This window comes from Cotesia glomerata, linkage group LG9, assembly GCF_020080835.1.
Source record: "Cotesia glomerata isolate CgM1 linkage group LG9, MPM_Cglom_v2.3, whole genome shotgun sequence".
Taxonomy (NCBI): domain Eukaryota; kingdom Metazoa; phylum Arthropoda; class Insecta; order Hymenoptera; family Braconidae; genus Cotesia; species Cotesia glomerata.
The window spans coordinates 18,120,276-18,137,169 of record NC_058166.1 but is presented as its reverse complement, the minus strand read 5'-3'; the positions used below and the strand labels follow the sequence as shown (position 1 = coordinate 18,137,169).

The 16,894-nt window shown below is 29.0% G+C and overlaps 1 protein-coding gene and 2 long non-coding RNA genes across 9 annotated transcripts; 2 read left to right on the top strand and 1 right to left on the bottom strand.

Annotated features, from left to right (window-relative positions):
• The first annotated feature begins 1,105 nt into the window (after positions 1–1,105).
• On the top strand, positions 1,106–15,354 carry LOC123272046. Of its 7 annotated transcripts, none has more exons than XM_044738662.1 (7): positions 1,106–1,476; positions 1,613–1,768; positions 7,321–7,692; positions 7,751–8,064; positions 9,139–9,526; positions 12,907–13,028; positions 13,143–15,354. In XM_044738662.1, exons 2-7 carry the CDS (start codon positions 1,717–1,719, stop codon positions 15,219–15,221), a joined length of 3,327 nt encoding a protein of 1,108 aa, XP_044594597.1. In that variant the 5' UTR covers positions 1,106–1,476; positions 1,613–1,716; the 3' UTR covers positions 15,222–15,354. The 7 variants fall into 7 exon arrangements, with proteins under 7 accessions (XP_044594597.1, XP_044594596.1, XP_044594595.1 ...); XM_044738661.1 differs by having other exon boundaries at positions 1,582–1,768; XM_044738660.1 differs by having other exon boundaries at positions 1,578–1,768.
• LOC123272053 lies at positions 2,239–2,957 on the bottom strand. Its single transcript, XR_006511008.1, has 2 exons — positions 2,771–2,957; positions 2,239–2,673 (listed from the first exon to the last, which is right to left on the bottom strand). It is a non-coding gene; the product is annotated as an uncharacterized LOC123272053 (long non-coding RNA).
• Positions 4,488–5,443, top strand: LOC123272052. The gene is made up of 3 exons (XR_006511007.1): positions 4,488–4,924; positions 5,039–5,316; positions 5,403–5,443. It is a non-coding gene; the product is annotated as an uncharacterized LOC123272052 (long non-coding RNA).
• Positions 15,355–16,894: the final 1,540 nt, after the last annotated feature.

Below are 16,894 nucleotides of genomic sequence, written 5' to 3'. Positions count from 1 at the left end.
TATAATAAATGTAAATAAATAAATAAAGCAGAGGTTAATTATCAAGTGCTAAGCTCCACTTATTTAGCCTCTCATTATTAATTAATGTAATTTGTTATGATACTGAAATTGAGAGACATCTGATCATTTTTAGAATTTTATTAATAAACAAATTATAACAAGAAAATTTTATTGAAAAATTTCACCTTTAGAAGCTCTGAAAAATTATAAATGAGATTATTATAAATAATTTTCTATGCCTAGTTTATTTTTCAAGCAAAATCAAAAGATTGTCAAGTGTCTGCTAACTTCAGATGAAAATTAAGTTAGCCGACATTTAAAAAATTTTAGAATTTTTTTTTATTGAAGAAATGATTAATAAAAAACAAAAAAAAATTTTCACTTGTAAAAAACTTTAAAAACTGTGAGTGCAATTTTTAAAAAATATTTTTTTTTCTAATTTAATTATTAAAAAAAAATCAAAAAATTAAAATCGTCGACTTACTTTATTATTATAAGTTAGCCGACATTTAAAAATTAAAAAAATTTTTTATTGAAAAAATGACCAAAAAAAAATGAAAATTAATTTAGAAGATATTTAAATAATTTTAAGAATTTTTTTAATAAATAAATTGCTGGATTGAAAGAATGAGAAAAAAATTGACATTTAGAAAATTTTATAAATTAAAAATGCAATTTTTTTAAAATAATTTTTTAGAACAAATTTTTTTCTTAAATAAATCTAAAAAACGGTCAAGTGACAGCTAACTTTAATATCATAAAAAAAAAGAAAAAAAATTGTCGTTTGTTAAAAAATTGAAAAACTGTAAGTGCAATTTAAAAAAAATTATTTTGTTCTAATTTAATTATTAAAAAAAAATCAAAAAATTAAAAACGTCGGCTGACTTTAGTATCATTAATTTCAGCCTCATAATTTGTTTGAATTAAATATATATTATTATTATTGTCAAGCAGCGCCATTTTTCATTGAGCATGCGTTGGAATTGACGGGTAAGATTTAAAATTGTGTGTAAAATAAATGTGCGTAATTGCGTAATTAATAATTCCAGTTTATAAAGAAGAAAAAAAAAAGCAGATTATCGAATAACTATAACAACAATACGGGTGATAGGAAAAGGTCAAAGGTACCTCGCGATAAAACAAATGCGATAATTGTTGTGATACGGGATTTAGCAAGTGAAACTGTTACGTCACAATGTGAAGTTAGGCTCGCGCATTTTGAGTGGGGAGAAGCCATCTCTTGAATGGTGGGGAGGTTAGTATGTGATCGCGATTCGCTTAACACGGTGCATAGCTTGCAACGTCGCCGTGGTGTTCTTGGTGAGGACACCGAAACTGGCTAGTTAGATAGAGACAGATTTTGTTGAAAGGAGAACGAGAAAGCTTAGTAATAATCAACCGAGAAACCGACCGTCTGCGTTGTTTAAATAATTAACTTGTACTATTGACTCAATTATTTAGATTAAACAACAACAGGTATATTAAATATTAAATATTAAATAATAATAAAAATCACAATCGTAATACACATAATCTTAAATCTTAAATAATATATAAATAATAATGATTAAAACAAGATAGTGTGTGATTATTATGATGACGTACTACGTAGGGCTGCCGCCCTGGTAATAATCTTCCCTTGATAAAGCTGTTCATCGTGAAGGACCCTGTGACAAAGGAGAGAGACCAGCCCGGTCTCAATCTCCGACACGAGACATGGGCAAAGGTTACAAACGCAAAACGCGATGGAGAACATTGAACATCGCTGGTGAGTTTTATAATAAATAAATCTTATTTTTATTATTATTAATTTATTATAATAATAAAGTTAGCCGACATTTTTTATTTTTTTATTTTACTTAATTTATTTAATTGTAACTAAAAATTATTTTAAAAAAATTACACTTATAGTTAAAAAATGTTTTTTTTTTTTTTATTTTTTTGTAATAATTTTTTAATAAAAAAAATCATAAAAATTTTTAAGATTTCGGCTAACTTTATTTTCATTTATTTATTTTATGTTAAGTTAGTCGACATTTAAAAATTTTTAGAATTTTTTTTTATTGAGAAAATGATTAAAAAAAAAATTTCACTTGTAAAAAATTTGAAAAACTGTAAGTGCAATTTAAAAAAAATTTTTTTTAGTTCTAATTTAATAAATTAAGCAAAATCAATAAATTAAAAATGTCGGCTAACTTTATTATTATTTATGAAAACATTTTTTAAAATTTTATTTTATATGATTAATAGTAAAAATTAATTCGTTAAGTTTAGGATTATTAACGTTGTCCCACTTGCTCGTTAGTATTCTCAGTGTGTGTAGAGTAACATACCACAATGTTACGATTCGCTCGTTAAAATTACGTCAGAAGAGTGTAATATAACCTGCTGAATATATCATCTACGAGTATCAGTATATTATCCACATCTAAGTGTTTAAATTTAATTTTCTTTGATTTATAATCCTCTTTTTTAATTCTTATTCTTCAGAAAATTCTATTAGATAAATTTTTTTTAGCCATAATACCTGATACCTCTCCTTTTTTTAAACGAGCATGCTTAGTGCAGCACTGGTGAAGATCATTCTCCAACCCTCAATAGCAGAGCCTCCTCACGGTTGCCATGTCTGCGTGAATATCACGAGAGAGGGAGTCAGGAGCGTACAAACGTTTGCTGAGAAAAAAAAATACCAACTATCGTCGTACACTTGATGTCATTGCTCAACAATACGTTATTATCATTATTATTGGTATTTAAAGTTTCTACATACATTCGATCGTGTGTAAAACTTTATTATCACATATCTTGTTCCCTTGTCTCTCTGCTCTACTCGTATTTCTTCCGGAACAACGGGCTGAGACATCGATCCAAACTCTCGACCCCCCAACGGATTTTTCGTCTCCTACGTCGCCTGATACGCTTTTAAAATATTTATTGTAATTTATAATGTCATCTATCTATGGATTTCATTTTATACCTAATGTTGAGATCGCCAAACATACATATTCCTACACACATGTCAACAAATACGAGTTTTAATTTTGTTGACAAAGATAACGAAGATAACAATCTCTCTGATGGATGATTATTACTTGTAACTAACAATTTAAGTAATAACCAATTATTTTAGAGTATTTATTCTTATTTAGTAGGCATTTAAGCCTATAAAAAAAATTTACTATCATGAAATTTGAATTTTTTTCAATTTTGAAAGATGATAATAAAGTTAGCCGACATTTTTGATTTTTTTATTTTGCTTTATTTATTAATTTATAACTAAAAAATAGTTTTAAAAAATTGCACTTATAATTTTTCAAGTTTTTAACAAATGAAAAAAATTTTTTTTTAATAATTCTTTAATAAAAAAAAATCATAAAAATTTTTAGATCTCAGCTAACTTTATTTTCATATTTTTCAGTATATTTCTATATAATAATTTTTCTTAACAAATAAATTATGGCAAAAATAATGAAAAAAAAATATTGACATTTAGAAATTTTTAAAAATTATAAATACAATTTTTTAAAAATAATTTTGAACAAATAAAATTAAAAAATTATTAAGTTACTGCTAATTTTAATGTCATTATTTCTATAGATAAATAATTTAAGCGAATTTTTTTAATGAATTTTTTCAATGAATATTTTTAAACAGGACTTCTATGAATTATTTAACCGCAAAATTGTTTTGCAACTGTTTTTGCCTTAATGTAATAAATACTTCAATATTCACTGTTTAAATTAAAAATACATATATTTTTTTATTTTTATAATAAATCTATAGAAATTTATATGTATAATATCGTTGGCCGAAGCAAACTGGAGTCACGGGGGCGAATCGATACCGTTGAGTTTAGTTACAGTCGGATACTACTGGGAAACTCTTATAGAATAGTTAATCAAATAGAAAATTAATTTATAAATCAAGATATATATGTCTGATATAGAGTACAAATATCAATGGACTTTTGTTATCAATTGTAAACATTTTACATCATTTTAAGTAATGTCTTCTTTGTATACACACATGCGCGAGAACATTAATATCTATCTCACTGGTGTATGTCTATGAATGTCACAGACAGCGTAGAGAGTATTGCGTAACATTTGCTAATTTATATTTTTCTATTCCGACGGGGTGCCATGAATAAGAATCTATTCTTGTATTGCCAGAGAATATTTTTATTTAAAGAAAATTTTTTAAGAAATTATTAATTACTGAAGAAGAAATCAAGATTGTAAGATTACATAAAATTGATTGTTCTGGCGGGACATATAATAATAATAGGGTGTGCCTGATCATTAGTGGACGGTCTCGTGACGCATTAATAGTCCGAAAGTTGGAAGAACATGTGATGAGCCTCGTGGTCGCGTTCACGTGCTATTCATAACTGTGCGTACGAGCAATAATAATTTTTTACCGGCTATTTGGCTGAAGTATGTAAGCAGTAAGCTTATCAATGTGTGTAATAATTGTTACGTATGTATGAATTGTATTTGTATGAATAACTATACGTAAAGTACTTGTTCAATGTGTATGAAGAAAACTTGCACAATTTTTTTTTTTTTTTCTTCCTTAGTAATAATTATTCTACGTATAATTATTTTAGTACAATGTACATTAATGAATTATGTGAATGTAATATCCTAGGTTTGGGTCAAGAACCCAACTTGCGATTAGACAAAGAAGACATGTGAATAACAATGATTGTAAAATCCGTCAAGGGCATTACAGCACATTAAAATCTAATTAACTCTACTATACATTTTAACGAGTGACTTATCAATGTGTTCTATAACGGTCGTAAGACGCTCCAAATTGTCCGTCGAGTAGAACAAAAAATAGAAGAAATACAAAAAGCAACTCTCTTCAGACATCTTGTTCAGAGCCTTCCATCTTGTCGTTAGAATTGCCTACTAAGAAAGTATGAAATAATTTAACTGGAGTTTTACTGTCTATACAATAGACAATTCCAATTGATTTGTCTGGCATTTTATCATCATTATTTGTTACTATATATTATATTCTGATATTATAGGCAGTTGGCGAGCTAAAGGGGTTCTTTAGATGCGCAGCCGCAGTTTTCTCCCACTTCTGCTCGATATTCGAGTGTAATAATGCCGGTGGTTGCGAAAGAACGAGCAACGAATGAGAGAGATGATAAAAGATATGAGATAGAAGGGTGTGTTAAGGAACCCGGTAGCCAGTCTAGTCATCCCTAGGTGAAAATCCAATTCGTATTCTTACCAGCTAAGCTCATCTTCTTTTCATTACACTTTAATTAGTGATGATTAGTGACTAGGTGCTATGCTGCAGGTTTGGTCGTTCGCCTTTTAACGAAAAAAAATTTTTTTTGACTTATTAGTACATTAATTAAATTAATATAAATAAAAATTTGACAGTGTTGTTGGTCTGAATTTAATTATGACCAGTGGATCCACACGGAAAAAAGTAAACTGTAATATTCACTCGGATTCTGGTTAATTTTTATAGTTTCAAACAGTAAAGCGGGGTGGCAAAAATATAAATATTACAGAACTTAATGTAGAAAGTATGAAAGCCATAATTTATAATTTAATATCCAAAATAAGTGATTAGTAGCTGTCACTATAGTAAATAACGACTCTTTCATCTTAAAAAATTACAGTTTCAAACAGTAAAAATTGCCATTTCAATATATAGTCCATATTATGAGGAGAAGGAGAACTCAGATGAAAGAGAAGGGGGTCTCACTCTGGGAGAATTTAACATTTCAAACAGTAAAAATTATACTTTTAAAATATACATTTTACCAGTCCAAGAAAATCAATAATTACAGTTTGATTTTTAGCGTTGCGTTTAAAATTTACCATTTTACTTTGTAAATATTAACGTTGCTTGTATTAGAAATTTACTAACTTTATTTTATTCTTTTTACATAGCGAATATTACTGTTTGAAATAGTATTTTCTTCCATGTAAAGAGTAAATTGTAACGTTTAAATGGTAAATATTATAAAGTGAATAGTAAAATCACGATTCTACTTTTTAAAATGGTAATTTTTAGCAGTTGATCATTACTTATTATAAATCGACTGTTATTTATTACAGTTTACTTTTTTCCGTGTATGACCAGTGGATCCACGGTTTCCAGTTTTAACCGGCTAAATGGAGAATTACCAAGCAGACTGTACTCCCCACGGAAGATCATCACGATAATTGCCACTACGAGAAGATTAATAAGTTAAAGTCAGAACGACGGTGTTTGTTCCTCCACCGGGTGTGCTATTCTCATTCTAGGACTATTCTAGTCTCAGCATAGCACATCTTCTCGCTTAGTCTTGTTTCGCGCATTGCCCACGGCAGATTGTATTGCTCTTATCTTACTCTTGCTCTTGCTTATAAACTTGTCTATTCTACTTTCTTAGCCACACTCTCTTTCTTGGTTACAAATACATTGACAAACGCTGTAATAGACTCAGCGTAAAACTCGTTACCCCCTTACGGCTTCCTGTCATTCCTCATTGGACGTTTTATGCTACTCTTCAGCAAAGTCCGTTCAACTCGCTGGCTCTACTACCCACTGTCGTCCAGTATCTGTCCAGAAAACGACTCATAAAAATAAGAGTTGAGTAAAATAAGCAACTTTTATTTAAATAAAATTAAAAAAAAAAAAAAAAAAAAAATAAACAAGCCAGTGAAAGATGCAGTGGCGACAAAAGAAGAAAATCAACCGTGTGATTGGCTCAGCCCATCACGTTCTTCTAATAGCGAGGTACCAATACGGTACGACTGTTGTTCAACATCCAATATAACCTTCATAAATACTCTCTTATCAAAGAGATTCTTCTAAATTATTTTTTTATTTTATTATTTTTTATTCTAGCTTTAAATTTACCATTTATTTATTTATTTATTTATTTACTTATTTATTAATTAATTAATTAATCTATTAATTTATTTATTTACTCATTAATTAATTAATTTAATTATTTATTAATTAATTCATTTATTAATTAATTAATTTATTTATTTATTTACTCATTAATTTATTTACTTATTTATTTATTAATTCATTTATTAATTAAATAATTTATTTATTTATAGATCAGCTATGTTATTCTATTTTTTATTTTTATTTCTTTTTATTTTTATTTTATATTATATTTTATTTTATTTTATATCCTAGGTTTAAATTTATTTATTTATTTATTTACTTATTTATTCTATTTTTTATTTTTCTTTTTATTTTTATTTTTATTAAAGCGTAAGCTTTAACTAACGCCTCACATTAGACACGTGTGTATAATAATTATTTTCTTTTTGTCTGTTATATTCTCAGACTGTCCATCAGCACCGCCGGGTGACGACGACGACGAGGATTCTTCACGCAAGCCCAGAGAAAACAGTACAAAAAATAATCCCCAAAGTACACACAAGTCGTCGCACTCCAGATCTTCGGAGCAAAAGAATGGAACAACTGAAAATGGAGTGGCTAATCGAAATTCCGGTGGTGCGTCGTCGCCTTCAAGATCATCCCAGCCAAAAATTATCTTCGACGAGAATGAGTACACGCGAATTACAACTCCTCGGCAGGATGTCCTCTTCAAGAAGGGATACCTGGCTCGCAAGAAAGTCTGGTCGGGCAACAATGCCAGCACCAGTGCAACTCCTTCGACCACTGAGAGCCAGTCGGCTTCTCACTCCACTGCTGGTTTGTAACCCAAATGCTAATTATTTGTACTAACTAACAAAATATCCAAGTTAAATAGATTTATTAACACCGGCAGACGGTAGTGAGACCACCGAGGACCCCCAGTTGCTCGACTACCGTGAAAACGGCCTTGAGGAATTATCAAATGCTGAACAGACCGTCCAGATGAGCTATGGAACTTTTTACGATCATGCCAGTGGTTATTATTACGAGTACCCGGTGATGGTCGTTGGACCCCCGATGCCCGGGCCGCCTATGCATAATCTTCTGGCTGCTATGCCCTGCGAGGCGGTTCCTCTTCGGCCGATTGAGTGGGTCAATCCTGCTTTTGTGCCGAAATACGAGCAGAATTACTGTCTTGTTGATTATCAGGTTAATTTATTTTTTAGTATACTGAAAAAAAATATTCTTGAATGGAGTGTTAATTTTTTTAGCTCAAAAAAATATTTATTTATTTATTTGTTTATTTATTAAGTACAAACGCCAATAGGCAATGTACAAAATAGAGTGCGTCAAAATTTAATCTTCGAAAGCAACCTTTTAAAATTAGAATTTTGAGTTTCGCTTTTAACAGGAGTTGTATTTGGACATTTCCTAATATATTTTTGTGTGTCACGATTTATTTGATACTCACAGAATTTTTTAACGGGAGCTTCGTTTGGTCAAATTTTGAAATTTTGAAATTCCAGAAAAAATGCTTATACAAAACTCCTGTTAAAAAATTATGTGGTTATCAAATAAATCCTGACACATCAAAATATCTCAGGAAATGCCCAAACCTAACTCTTGCTAAAAGCGCAACTCAAAATTCCAATTTTAAAAGATTGCTTTTAGAGATTAAATTTTGACGAACCATAATACAAAATTATATAATTTAAACATTATAAATATAAATATTAAGGAAGATTGAAAATTTTTTTAATTAAGTCAAAGTTTCTTGAGCCAAAAAAAATTTTTTTTTGCTTCAAAATAACTTTTGTTTTCCTTAAAATTTTTTTGGCTCAAAAAGTTTGTTTTTTTTTCGTTTAGATTTCATAAAAATCGACTAATTAGTTAGAAAATGCTTGAAATTTTTGAAAATTCAAAATTTTTTAGTGCATTTCCCCCAAATAACTTTTGAATAAAATTTTTTTTTTTCAGTTTCTTTAAATTTTATATCAAAGCCAGTAAAATAAGCTTTAATTTACATACCTGCATAAATTTCTAACACAAAAATTTTCCATATTTTTAATTAAATTTTCCTATTGAATTATTAATTTGATATAATTAATTTAATATTTCTTCTTAAAAAATTTATTTATCAATATTAATAAAAGTAGCTGCCAAATCGCTTTTTTTTTATTTATATTAAAAAATGTTTTTTTTTTTTATTATTTATTCAATTTATTATTAACGTGTTAAATTAAACAACCTTGTTAAAACACTAAACATGATAATAAATTACAGAATCCACAAGTAGACCATCAATTGCCAGCGACGATCGATGAAAACGGAGTGGCTCCAGCTGCCGCGGAATACACTAACGGTGATGAGCCAGTAGAAAACGGAAACGGCAGTGCAAGTTGGCCCGAAAGTACTGCTGGTGAAGAGCCCGTGAACGGTGACGAGCAGCAGCTAAGCCAAAGCTTGTCAACTGAAGATCAACCTCAAGATCCTCCGCAGGAGCCGCAAAATTACGAGCCAGTGATAGTAGACGGCAGCTTCCCCAACGAACCGTGTCTGGAGACCGTCCTTGCTCAGCAATTACATGTGTCACATGTGGGACCGCCTGTACCACAACCTTACATGTACCCCGGTCACTATATGTTTGGTCCAGCGCTCATAAATGTCAACGGTTTGTTATCAATTTCATAATTTATAAAACAGTCGTTTAAGTACTTTACTTAAGATTAAATTAATAAGTTATTATTGATTGCGCACTTAGAAAAAAAAAAAATACACACGACTAATTCGATAAGAGACATTGCATACGCGAGAAGTATTACTCGGCCGCAAGCTTTCGCAATGTGCGTTATTTACTTACTCTAATTGTTCAATGATTATTTCTCAGTTGAATATAATTTAAAAAAAGATTTTAAAAAACTAAATCAGGATTTAGTAGACCAAATAAATTTATTTTATTTTATTTTATTTATTCCAATTTATAACGTTTTGTTATGTAATTTAAATTAGACATTTAAAAATTTTTAGAATTTTTTTTTTTTAATGAAAAAATTGCACGTGTAAAAAACTTCAAAAACTTTAAGTGCAATTTTAGAAAAAAAATTTTCTGTTCTAATTTAATTATTAAAAAAAAATCAAAAAATTAAAAACGTCGGCTAACATTTGAAAATTTTGATAATTTATTTAGTAGAAAAATATTTTTTTTTTTTTTTTTTTAATTAAAACAAAAATTTTCACATGTAGAAAATTTTAAAAATTATCCGTGGAATTTTTTAAAAATAGTTTTTTAGATCTAATTTTTAATTAAAAAAAAAATCAAAAATTTTTGTGCCGTCTAACTTAATTTTCAATGAAAATTAAGTTAGCCGACACTTAAAAATTTTTTTATTGAAAAAATGACCAAAAAAAAAAAGAAAAAAAATTTTCATTTGTAAAAAACTTTAAAAACTGTAAGTGCAATTTTTTAAAACATTTTTTTGTTTTAATTTAATTATTAAAAATGTCGGCTAACTTTAGTATCATTAATTTTCATCGTTTTGTTAAAAATATTTCAAGGTATTTTTTGTTTTATTTTTAAAATGTTTTAATAAGTTCATTATAATTGTTTTAATTAATTTTATTAATTGTTACAAATATTAGGTTGCCTTGAAGTCAAAATTATGCTGACGAGACGTTGTAAATTGGAATAAATAAAAGAAAATATAAATTTATTATAAAAATTAAGTTAGCCGACATTTAAAAATTTTTAGAATTTTTTTTTATTGAAAAAATGATTAAAAAAAAATTTTCACTTGTAAAACACTTTAAAAACTGTAAGTGCAATTATTAAAAAATATTTTTTTGTTCTAATTTAATTATTATAAATTTATTTGGTCTACTGCATTGTGATGTGGTTTTTTGAAATTTTTTAAAGTTTAGACCTGAAAAAATGAGTAGTAAAAAAAGTTGATTGTATTTACGAGGACAGTAAACCTCGTTGTTAATAGCATTGTATTGTAGATTAATTAAGATGTGTGATAGTTTATAAACAGGCCGGGTTTAATTATTCTTACGTTGCTCAAGCGATGGACAAATTCGTCCGCGGCCGTTCCTTCTCCCGTTGCAATGTCGAAACGGTCCAATCTGCTTGATTGTACCTCTTTCTAATGTTAAACGAGAGCAGCAACGTGCGGACGCGATGCAAGGGGAAAGGGGTATGTCCAGATTCACAACTGCTGTCCCGTTCATCGTCGTCCTTGCCGTTTTATAGCCGTCTCACCTCAACTTCGGTCAAGGTAAAAAAGTCATCGACAAGTCGACGTGAGACCTGTCGTTTTTGATACAGTTTGTATCTATATGCCACCACGTGCATTCACGATTGCACATGTGTTTTAATATATACTTATATATCTACTATATTTACCAATATACATATATACTTTTTATTATAAATATCAATGGAGAACACATTGTCACTCTAATCAAAATTATTTGTATCGCCAGAGACTGATTGACTGTTTTTTTTTTTACATTAATTTTTTAATTATTTATCTATTTATTTTTTTTTTTTTTTTTTTTTTTTTATGTAACTCGCTAATGTGTCGCGAACCGAATGCCAAAAGAGCAAATAAAAAATTAATATTCATCTAAAAATAATATTTATCAATTGTATTTTCTAAAAATACTATCGTATTTATTATTAATCTGGTTAATATATTTTTTCAGCAACGCATTTATAATTAATTATTAATTTTTCAGTTGAACTTTTTTGCTTTAAAAAAAAGTTTAGCCTAAAGCCAAAATTACGTATAAAAAACTTTCAATTTTGCTCACTAATAGAACGATTTATTTGTATTAAATAATATTTGTTAATAATTACCAAACCATTTATTAAAGGCCACTTTTTAGTATTAAAAAAATATTTCTTAGTATTTAAAATATTTTGTTTGCATTTAATAAATCTGATATTCATTTATTAAATATTAATAAATCTTTTTAAATACTAAGAAATATTTGTTAAAGACTAATAAATGATTTGTTAAATATTAAAAAATATTTTTAACTATAAATAAATCTCTGAAATATAAAATTTAGCTCTAAAATAAAATTTAACGCCTTTTTGGCTTTAGAAATTCATTTTTAGGCTTAGAAAGTATTAATAAACCGATTAGTACAATGAAAAAAAAAAATTAACTTGAATCAAGAAAATAATTTAAAAGAAATTCAGCTTCTTGATTTGAGTATAAAAATTCTTAAACTAAGAAATTTTTCTTGGTTGAAGTAAATTTTACTTGATTGAAGAATTTTTCGTCTTGATTCAAGACAATGAAACTCTTCAAAATTATTCTCTTGGTTCAAGAACTTTTCTTTTGATTCAAGCTAATTTTTTTTTCAGTGTAAAAAAAAAATTTTATATGCCTTCTTGGCACTGCAAAGCCAATAAATTAGAAATTTAAAGGGCGTATAAATTAGAAATTTATTTTTTTATTTTTAGGCTTAGAAACTGTTAATAAAACGATTAAAAAAAAAAATTTATACGCCCTTTTGGCTTTGATGTGTCAAAAAGGTGTATAAATTAATATGGACCCTTTTGGCATTTGGGTCGTAACTTATTGTTGTATTTAATTATATAATTGTATTATTTATATTTAATTATTTTTGTTGGTCATAATTAGTGAGTGTTGTAGAACTATTATTTAGCACTGCATATTAATCATTAGCACAAATTTCAGGCTCATTGACTTGGACATACGACTTAAACATAACGACACTCAATTCCGACATTTGAATGTTTAAAATATTCCATTGGCCATCCGAGGCCGAAAACTATGCTTGGCAAGAACCGCGAATTGCTGTGTTCCTAAATAGAGATCAGTAAAAATAACTAGAGGGAGTGAGAAACAAAATAGTAAGAAGAGTTTTAAACTCTTTAGAGATTTATTAAGTCTTGCAATCACCTTCAATTTTATTTTATTTATTTTATTTTATCCTATAATTTTTATTTTTTAAAAAAATTAATTCACTAGATCTAATTATAGGTATTTTTAATTTAATTTATTTTATTTATTGAAGGTATGACAATGCAGAGCGGACCAATGATGAGGACGACCGAAATGAATGCTACGACGGCATTTACCAGACGCAGAAAAAAGAAGAAACTAAGCAAGAGAAAACTAAGACGACCTCTTGGTCTGGTAAGTTCCATTGATGAAAATAAATAATAAAAGATAAACTAGAGTTAGATAAAAAGCTATTCGAAGTATTATAAATAAACCAGTGATTAATGTAACTCTATTTATAAACTTTAGGATAACAGTGAGAATTGCGGACAAGAAGAAGAAGAAGACTATAGTTCAGAGGCTGACAATAATGGAGTCCAAGCTTCATCTTGTCTAAACAACAGTTTTGTTCCTACTAGCAGTCGTCCATTGAACCCAAATTGTAAAGAGTTTGAGTTTAAGCCTGCAAAAAATAGCCCACCAGTAACATCCAATAATTCGGTAGCTTCCGATTTAAAACAAAATTCAATAGATCTGACATTAAATAGCAAGCCAACAACTCCAGAAAGCAATTCAATTACACCAACTGAGTCACCGGCAATTGTAACAAACATCGAGTACGCAACGGAGGCTATTGCTAATGAATCAGCCCAAAAAAACGGCCTCGCTAATGGTAAAATAAATGGTAATATTAATGGTAATGAAATTCAAGAAACAGAGATTGGAATTGAAGCTACTTGTGCTGAATTCAATGATATTATTGAGAAGCTTGAGGATAATTCCACGGATTATAGTATACTGATTCAAGATCCGGTGGATTCGATTGTGCCAAACGGAAATGAAGACTGTGACCGACTGTCGAACGGTACTGTTAAGTCAGGAACAAATGACTCAAATGAAACGACGCCTGTGATCGAGCTACTCAATAAAGCTAAAGCTAAAGTTAAAACTAAAGCTAAAGCTAAAGAAAATTTACCGAAAAACAACGTGCCTAAAAATAATAAGAAGTATAACAAAAGTACAAAATTGGTCCGCGAGCCGACCCCCGGCCCAGATAATAATAATCACTTTGAAGAAGAGCACCCTAGCACCTCCGAATTGGAAACTGACCTCGAAACTCACGTTGAGGGGGTCCCCATGGGGATCGATGCGATTGAAGCTCAACTTAATGCTGATACCTCCAACGAGGATTCGGGATTTGAAAGTCAAACTAGGTTCTCCAGCAACCACCCGATTACTGACGCAGTTACTCAGTGGCTGAGACGCGCCAACTCGCCTGAATTATTTGTTACGGTAAATTGTAATAATAATAATAATAATGAAGACAGCGAGATGGAGGACGACGAGTTGGATGACAGCGAGCCGCCAAAAAACTTGCAGGGCAACCCCATGCCTGCACTATCTGCTAATAGCAACGCGAACGACGTTAAGTCGTCGCGTTTGGCTAGCTGCGGCGAATTCGCAAGCAAGAAGGGAAAATCTAGGAGTAAGAGCAAGAAGATATTTTGTAATGCCAAAAATTATGGAGATCGTCAACAGCGGAAGAAAAAAAAGCTTCTAGGTAATTATTCTTGCAAAGAATTAACTGGTACTTGCGAATTCACGGAGAAGGATAGCGATGCGGGTATGAGGGTTGCCAATAACTCTCGGATAATTAATACGGATAATAAGGAAGTTTTAGGTGATGATAAAGTGAGTCTTAAAAAGCTAGGTGATGAATCTAGTCCTGAGGTTGATGCTCAGAAGATCAATGTTGATTTAGTAAAGACTTTTCAACAGGGAGAGATTGTTGTGTCTATTGATGGTAAATTATTGTCCACTACTATTTGTGGTGCTGCTGTAATTAATAATAATATTGATGATGATGATGATAATAATAATAAAGAAGAAAATTGCAGACAATCGGTCGATAGAATTAATTCTATTGGGAGTATTGAGGAACCGGATATGCTCGAATTCTGGGAGTCGGAAAAATTAGAACCGTTTGTTCTTAATAATAATGATGAAAATGATGATGTTGAGAAGAAAAAAGATGATGATAGCAAGTCTTGCATTAAAGTCGATCCAGTAAGCTTAGATATTGTTAGAAAGTATTATAGACTAGCACGAGGAAGTGTTCAGAGTATCTCCAGCGTCGAGGATGGCATCAGTGATCAAAATGAATCTAAGAATAATTTGGGGGAAATTGAGGGACTTGAAAAAAATTCACAATTTAAAAGACTACCCATTGACGAAGCTATTGAGGTTTATGAAAGCTGCTACACTGGTAAGCCACCTTCGTTGATTTTCAACTCGAATTTATACAATGGTCATTTTAATAAGGCTTACGGGTATGGCCGACACGAAAAACCGATTCCATGCAGGACTACTTGTTGTATTGTTCAATAATAAGCTTACTTATTACCGTCCTTAGACACTCACATTAATCAACTCTATGATATAATCATCTGTAATCATCATGGTCACTAATCTACTAAACTGGGCATTGCTCGTCCCACCGACACTAATATATATATATATATATATATAAATAAGAAATTAAAGAACACGCATGTGAGCAATGCGATAAATCAGAGAGCTTTCACATTAAATGTTTTTTCTTGTAAATAGCTGTTAAGTTGTTATTTTTTGACGTATATTATAATTATAATTATTATTATTATTATTATAGTATACGCCAGGCAATGCGTTTTAAAAATGCAACATTGTTATTAATGTCTCAAGAGGTGCAAATATTATAAGTAACTAAAAGTTTAAAAAATTTCACATTAAATTTACATTTTATTGTCAGTCATTTATTATTTATGGTTGTTATTATACCGTTGTTATCATTATTTTTATTACTTATTTTTTTTTTTTAATGTTAAGTCACGGATAAAGACAAAGGGCGAGTAACACCAAAGTAATGTGTATTATTGTTAAAGCAATTTTTGCGTTACACTAAAATCATTTAATTAATAACTATTCAGATATTATATCGTCCGGTGCATTGTTATATTATCATTAAAATAATCATCTCCATTGTCATTAATTATGAGTAATGTTATTTTTTAAGGATATATATTCATTTAATTATTAATTAAGAGTAAACGGTGAGATGTATCGATACATCAGTTGTTATCATGGCATATTTTTTCATAAGAAAATGGCCGTTACTCAGGAATGATTTGATGAGTGCTCACAAAAAAAATCAATATAGATTTATTATTACTATTGTCATTATTATTATTATTATTATTAATAGTTATATCTTAAAGATTTGTCATTTTTATAATTGTAATATTAATTTTTTTTTTTAATATTTAAGCCTCAATTTTTTCAATTAAAAATTTTTTATTGAAAATTTTGTGCTAAAATTTTTTTTTAACAATTAAAATGTAAATTTATTGAAAAAGTCCGATTTAAATATTTTTTAAAAGTTGTTCTTGTACTTTGACAGTAAATTTTCATAATTTTTATTGTTAATTAATTAAAAAAGAGTGCAAAATTTTTGCTAAAATTTTTTAATTAAAATTAAATTGATAAGGTTTTAATATTGAAAAAAAATTAATAATATTATTACTGACGATTAACTATTATTGATTATTGATTATTCGGGTTCTTGTTGCGATAAAAATAGACATTAAAAACTATAAAAAAAAAGTCGATAATAGATTTAGCTCTTAACTTGTTTTTCAATGCTGATCGATAGATTTTCTTTTAACTAAACGCAAATAGAAAATAAATAAACAGAAGGAAGTAATATAATTTCGAACAGCGAGCTATGTAGTTTATTATAGCTGGTATGACAGTGTACGGTGTCACAAATAGCCAGGCTAAGCTTGTATGCCCAGTGAGAAAACTAATAATTTATATTTATTGGGACAACAATAAACATTTATTAGGAATGAATGATCAACAAATGTTATACCATGTTATATACATATTATATATAAAGAAAAAAAATTACTTACATATATAAAGCGATTATTGATTATTATTATGCAGAGTTAAAATTAAAATGTTAAGGGGAAAAAAATTAATTGCGTTGATTCGGAATTACAGGCCGTTTATCTGTGGTA

Bases quoted from the DNA above. Each gene is read 5' to 3' on its own strand.
- LOC123272046 (XM_044738658.1), top strand. From the start codon at position 6,683: ATGCAGTGGCGACAAAAGAAGAAAATCAACCGTGTGATTGGCTCAGCC. The intron at 7,693-7,750 runs GTTTGTAACCCA...CAAGTTAAATAG, and splicing joins GGCTTCTCACTCCACTGCTG to ATTTATTAACACCGGCAGAC. The intron at 13,029-13,142 runs GTAAGTTCCATT...TATAAACTTTAG, and splicing joins TAAGACGACCTCTTGGTCTG to GATAACAGTGAGAATTGCGG.